Source organism: Diaphorina citri, unplaced genomic scaffold, assembly GCF_000475195.1.
Source record: "Diaphorina citri unplaced genomic scaffold, Diaci psyllid genome assembly version 1.1 scaffold4668, whole genome shotgun sequence".
In the NCBI taxonomy this organism is placed as follows: Eukaryota; Metazoa; Arthropoda; class Insecta; order Hemiptera; family Psyllidae; genus Diaphorina; species Diaphorina citri.
In genome coordinates this window covers 7,363-14,369 of record NW_007382063.1, presented here as the reverse complement: position 1 = coordinate 14,369, position 7,007 = coordinate 7,363, and the positions used below count along the sequence as shown (strand labels likewise).

Here is a 7,007-nt window from a genome sequence, read left to right as displayed (position 1 = left end):
ATGACCGTATCGTTTTTGGTTTGGGGGGTTTCGGGAATCTCATTATTTTTTGGAAATATGACGGTTCTTAGTTTGGTTTCCATCCATTTCGAAATTTTTAAGTTAATTTGAAAGATATCAGGTACGAAGGGGTAAAAATCTCAACCTTGGTTTATTAGAACAAAGGTGAGGGTGAAGACTTAAAATAACGACTGAAGCGCCTAAATCTAATTGTTGATTTTGGTTCACGAAATAGGGAACCCAGACTAAACCCCAACACAACTTCCGACATAGGTATCAACCACTCGAAGCGCTATGATTCTCCAAAGTTATAAGTCTCCAAGCGCCTTGGGGTCAGTGGAGCGTAACTGAAGGAAGCCGGTGGGAACAAAAAAAAGAGTCATCTGCAAGCGCGCGGAGAGCCGTAGTAATGAACCTTTTATATATTGAACAATAGATGACGGGCTTATCATTTTCAGGGGGAAATGGGTTCGGTACTAGATTTTGTTCCATGAGCATATAAAACCTATCCCTATTTACCTTATTTATTGTACTATTGTTGATCGTTGTGATCTGGTGAGTACTAACACGGTATGATGGATGGAAACACTTCCCTCCATCCCTTAGGAGTATATTGTTTTAAGGGTTCTGTGGTTGCGGTTTGGTTTCAATATGGTAACTATGGTTCAAAGGTACCAAAACCAGGGTACTTTGTGTTTAACCCAGTACCTTATTTGGTGTTAGTTATTGTGATTTCATGGCCACCAACAGGCACGCTAGGTATGTGTCAAGAGAACTACGAACAGACCCATTGTGATTCAGGTTACCCATGGTGAACGTTAAGTCTCTGTAACGATACCAAAGAAGTGCCTAGCCTAAAGACAGGACTACCGCGGGGTAAAACCTAAAGGATTACCAAATCGATGTCCGTTCCCCTTTGCTCAAAGTCCTCCTCCTCTTTAAAGCTTTCCTTTTTTACTGATCTAAGCTGGTGACTGCAGTGTGAGTCCCGGGGTGTCCTTATAAAACCCGGGGGCTTTAAATCATTGTAAACCCTAAACCTCGTAGGTGGAGGGGAATTGGGTTTTAAACTGGAGTTTTATATGTGGTGACCTAAGTTCGTTTCAACACTGCCCATAAACCGGCGGTGACTGTGGGTCTGGCAGACTGTCTGGATATCTAGATTCTCTGGCGCCGTCAGATAGTCCCAGACTCGCACTTCCACCCGATATGTCTCTAATCTCTTCATTTACTGAAGTGAAACCAAGAAAAATAATTAGATGGGGACCGGATTAGGGTAAAGTTACCATTATTCTTGTTCTGTCTGTAGTGCAAAAAGTTTCTTTTTCTGGTGCGGTATGAACTGGGTTTCTGGTCGTTATTTTATTGTTAATTTTGGTAATTGTGTTTTGGGACTATTTTTTATTAGTGCCCAGAGACTTGACGTCACTGATATGATTAAGACAGACTAGAGATTAGAATAGAATAGCGGATTTAGATAACGTTTAAAACTATTATGACATACGCCGTTTGTGAGTCCCAAATATGAACATGCGGCTCTTTGTCTAACGTAAAGTCAGATTTATCTGACTATTTCAGACTATTGTGATGTTAATTGATTATTGTCAATATTGTTATAATCTTACTATAATACTACTGTTTTTTTTTTTTTTTTTTTTTTTTTTTTTTTTTTTGTTAAAAACCAGTCAAAAAAAAAAAAAATAACCATTTTAAAACCAAGTGAGCTATTGGAGACACAGTTCTAAGCAACTTTCATAACTAGTAATGACCTTTATAAGTTGCTAATTATGAATTTGTATTTATTTAAACATGACGTATGAATCATATGAACAGATTTACCCGACTGCTATATAATAGAGCTCGTCAGGTGTGTCTATCTAAGCTTCTATGTTCTATATAAAGTATAGTAATTGTTCCTATTTCCTAGTACCCTCACGATTTAATGGAGACCCAAATTACGTGTGTGAAGTGTTGAGAAACGTCAAAACTGCTATACCCCGTTTTCCAGGTCAGGGGAGACCTATGCAGTTATTAAGTTTTGTTGAGAGAGATGACATGACACAATTGATGCCATCTATTTAAATACTTCTCTAGTCTCCACATTGAGGAAATCTCTATCGCCTCCGCAATCAACTAGATTAAATATCTTCACACAGGGGTCACGTTACGTTTTCACCTCACTTATTTAGCCCCGTTAAACCCCTGTAACTTGAAGGTGGAAACTTTGACATATGCCAGAAAATCGCACGAAAGATTCCAGCACGTTAGTTAACTAAAGCGGTACCATACTCCTCTCCGTCGTTATAGACAATCGAATATAGATCTCCATTTTTGTCACACCCGTAAGAGTTGTGTTCATTTCCAGCGATAAAGTTACAATTAATTATACTAGATGTTTAAATTAGTTCTTGGTTCGGAAATGACACTAACCGAACCACCACGATATAATCGTGCCACGTTGTTCCTTCGCTACACCGAACGAGTTGCCCAACTTTTATATACACCCTGGTTCCTTGTCCGTACCTGTTCCTTAGATCTAATGGGTTTAATGGACAGGCGATTTTGCGTTTTGCGTTTACGACTCTGCAAGATTTCAGAAAATAGTACGACAAGTGGAATCTTTTCCCTAATTTTTCTGAAAGACCAAATATTCAAATTCTCTAACAAATTGTATAACTACGGGTGTGCAATAAGGTGATCGGCAAGTCGTCATACCACACTTTAGCTAACCTATGTGCCTATAGAGACATAGATCCTTGCCCTTGAAATCTGTAAAGACGTATGTTATAACTGCTTTTAAGACTACGTTAGGGGCGGACCACTTGATATACTTTACTCCCAAATCTCGCGTCTCTAGTTGTTCAGCAATGACATTCGAGGTTATTGCTCACAAGAGCATGTACTGTTTAGGCAGCTTGAGTGACTGTCGCATACAAAGGAGACACAGCTTAAGATGGTCAGCTAGATAGCACGCAGATACCGTTATTCGTATACTAAAAAAAAAGCAATATAACGATAGGTCTCTCAGAAAGGGAGTCCCTTGACATGTCAACGAGGGCTACGATAGCAGTGAGAAGCTTAGCTTCAAAATGAATAGCTCTCAGGCTGACATCATCGAGCCACGACTGTCCATAGCTCACACGAACGAGTACCCAGATTTTATGTCACCTAGGTGAGTGTCCGTACCCTCATGCACTACGACCTAACGGACCAGTACTGGCACAGCCGATTTTACGTTAGTACAGTCTACTGAGGACTCAGACAATACAGAAGGACGCGACGACACCTCTGAATCTGTTTTACACGCTGTACAGTTTTGGCGCGGCGGTGTAGAACTCTTGTAGTCCTTTTCCTATTCGGAATGTAATCAATGAAAAATCGACGTTATCAGGAGTTGATTTATTGATTTTACCCCTCGACCGTGTAGTTCCCTAGTTCTTCCTCTGGCCCCCCGGGGAAATTGTATTATTCAACGGACAATCACTTGCTACTTAGCCGTTAATTAATGGTAGTATTTATTGGGCTAATTCTTTATTAAGCTTTGGGGGGTTTGCTATGCCAGTATGGGATATATGGGCAATGGAATGCTAAACTTGTATCTGGTATAATTCAATTATGAACTGGGAGATATAGTAGCAATATACTTTTTTACAATCAATTTTCCACCAATCAAAATCTGAGTTTTTCAAGTTTAATCAGACATACTGAATATGACGATATGTGAATGAATTTGTCCATGTAAAGCTTTTACAAAATGTTTAGCTCGAAACAACGCGAGTTTCATTGGCGAGGTTCGCAACTAATAAATTAGGTTAAGTTCTTGACAAGTTTACAGGCGAAGTTTATGGGATGGTGCCCTGTTAGGGTGTACCGTCCCTGAAGCATCGTACTGTAGAGTAAGCCTGGGAGCTAGCTTAGTATTAACTTCTGACGGAACTCTACCTGTAGATATTATTAGTCCGGTGATTAATAATTATGAGCGGGTCAGAAAGACATAAATTATAAATTTTGCATTCACGAATTTGTTATTGGCATTGAAAAGTCTTCCAGTCTAGAGGTCTAGACCGTGTTTTGAACAATTTAAATAGATTAGGACCCATTCACTTGGTTTAATATTGTTAAATGAGTCAATATGATGTTAATGCGGTTTAACAAAGCCATGTAAGGGTAACCCTTTCAACTGCTAAGGCCATGTAAGGCTTTGGGCCATCCGGCCTATTTCGGTGGGATTTCAACCCTCCTCACAAGAGAGAGGGCACTCCGAAATGGCCAGCAACTCATGTGGTGAACCACACTTATAGTTGAAATCCATATCCGGATGAAGGCCAATCCTCTTATCCTAGCCTTCCTTTAAACCTCTAATCTAAGTTCTCGTTAAATCCTCTAATCCAAATACTCGTTTAATCATCTAATCCAAGACCTCGTAAATTGTGTTGAAATCGAATCCGTGCAGAAAGTTCTGGACGGTGACTGTGTTGAAAATTGAAACCCGGAAAATAATTTTAGGCCCTATCTTGCGTTACACTACTGCCTACTTAGTTATATTCATATGTAATGTACCCTTGTATTCTAATTAAAGGAAACACAATGGGATGATGATTCATTTTATTTTCCTATGATTTTCCATCTAGTGTGGAGATGACACACTCATGCAATGTATATTGTTATACAATATGTACATTCAGTGTGATCTGTTCTATCTGGAGACAGTTGGACGTTTATTAAAATATACCTTCCAATTTTTTTATTTATTGAGACGAACTGAAGGCCAACTAAGTTTAATGCCACTTTTGCCATGTCGTTCCGATGCCAAATTTCAATCTGCTCCTCGCAAAATGATCAATTCCCCTTTAGTTAATACATATTTAAGCCCGGGGTCTACTACTCCATGTCAATGTGCTAAATGCGTTTCAACATCTGCGCATGCGCAACATCTTAATGTTACTGACATTAAGTGTGCGGCCACAACGCGGCCATAGACCATTTACCATTGATCCTCGTCGAGACCATCGACCATCACAGAAAAAATACTAATCTCTGTTTCTTCATTTTCTGCGAGGGTCGGAGCTATGGTCAAGGATCCGTTGAGGACGCTTCTATTCATCAGCATGGTTTGTTTATTTTCTCTTGGGTCGGTACTAAGCTATGGTCGATGGTCGGTTCTCTTTTGTGGATACTAAGTTGTGGACACGAAAAAAACTTTGATCAAAACGGTCGTTTTGTGAACCTCCTCATACACTAGAAATACATATGTAACTAGAGAGTACGTAAAAACAAACGACACGAAAAAAACTTTGATCAAAACGGTCGTTTTGTGAACCTCCTCATACACTAGAAATACATATGTAACTAGAGAGTACGTAAAAAACAAACTAATTGCTTGTGTGATATCTTGTATTGATGTTTCAGTTGAAGCAGCAACAGCAACTTCAGCAGCAAATCCTGTTGCAGCATTTCCAAGCACAGCAGCAACAACTGGCAGAGCAGCATGAACAGCAGCTGAGGCAGCATCTCAAAGTAAGACCTTGTCACACGAAAAGCCCAATCTGAGGCTTAGGTGTAGGGGCAAACAATCCTAAAGAATGGGTTAAGCTTCTACGAATCTACGAAGACCTTGTCGGTGTGAAGTTGTTGAGGGTTAAGTTAAAAGTCTGGTGGCAGGTATAGTAGATAAATTCTCCATCGGTTTTCCATCCAACCTCTTCAAGTTCGACTTGATTTATTACGTGATTTGAAATATTTTGTTTCCATTTTCCGATTTAAAATAATGGTGAAAATTCAAGTTGATTTGTTTCTAGTAGGTAGAAATTCCAAACTTAAGGCGGTAATTAATTAGTAAAAGATAAAAGTCACGTCCAGGACTAAACTGAAGTTATTAAAATCAAATTTACACTCCCGATACTGAAGTATGTACGTTTTTCTCCCCTTCAATGTCTTAAGGCATGCACTGCATACATGGACGCCACGCCCCTGCTAAACTGCTGATCCCAGTCATCAATACTTCTTGATTTGTTTCTAGTAGGTAGAAATTCCAAACTTAAGGCGGTAATTAATTAGTAAAAGATAAAAGTCACGTCCAGGACTAAACTGAAATTATTAAAAACAAATTTACACTCCCGATACTGAAGTATGTAGGTACGTTTTTCTCCCCTTCAATGTTTTAAGGCATGCACTGCATACATGGACGGCACGCCCCTGCTAAACTGCTGGTCCCAGTCATCAATACTTTACTTTAACTTTCCTATCAATACTTTTACTTTAACTTTCCTATGTACCTTCCTGTTGTTTTTCCAGGAAATATGGGAGAAGCAGCGCGAGCTAGAAGAGCGCGAGAGGCGAGAGAAGGAGAGACTGGAAACCCTGAAGAAGAAAGACAAGCACCACCAGAGTGCCATCGCGTCGTCCGAGGTGAAACAGAAGCTGCAGGGGTTTCTGCTCAGTAAGAAACAGCGCGAGGCGGCCGCGGCGGCTAATGGCAGCTTTACCTCTTGGTAATTACAACTTTATAAGCAGAAGCGTATTCGATTACCTATGTGAAATTTAATTAAGTTAAACATCATGGGTGAGGTGAACCAATGAGATTGTGAGATTTTGCTGTGTTTACGTCCAAAGCGGAATCTTTTTGGTTCAGCCATGTTTGACTGAATTCGAATACAACTCAGTATGAAGTTGTATTTTTCTTTCAAAAGTTCCCCTCTTCGGAAGCTCGTTTGGGTGAGGTGAACCAATGAGATTGTGAGATTTTGCTGTGTTTACGTCCAAAGCGGAATCTTTTTGGTTCAGCCATGTTTGACTGAATTAAATTTCACATAATCGAATACAACTCAGTATGAAGTTGTATTTTTCTTTCAGAAGTTCCCCTCTTCTGAAGCTCGTTATTCCGCTTTTACTATAGCTCTAAGAAATCCAAGATGGCGTGCCATCAGAATCGTTTTCTTTGCTGAACTCATGGAATATACAGAAATATTTGTTGGGAAGAGTTCAAAATAATATGAAGATGGCGTGCC

At 39.7% G+C, this 7,007-nt stretch overlaps 1 protein-coding gene across 1 annotated transcript in view; it reads left to right on the top strand.

Moving 5' to 3' along the window:
* LOC103521172 (histone deacetylase 9-like) overlaps positions 1 to 6,495 on the top strand; it is a gene marked incomplete at its 5' end in the record, with an annotated part of 11,027 nt that extends 4,532 nt beyond the window's left edge. The window contains 2 exons of the mRNA XM_026831980.1: positions 5,410 to 5,517; positions 6,295 to 6,495. Of these exons, the coding sequence (XP_026687781.1) occupies positions 5,410 to 5,517; positions 6,295 to 6,495 (309 nt within the window). The remainder of the gene's footprint in view (positions 1 to 5,409; positions 5,518 to 6,294) is intronic.
* Positions 6,496 to 7,007: the final 512 nt, after the last annotated feature.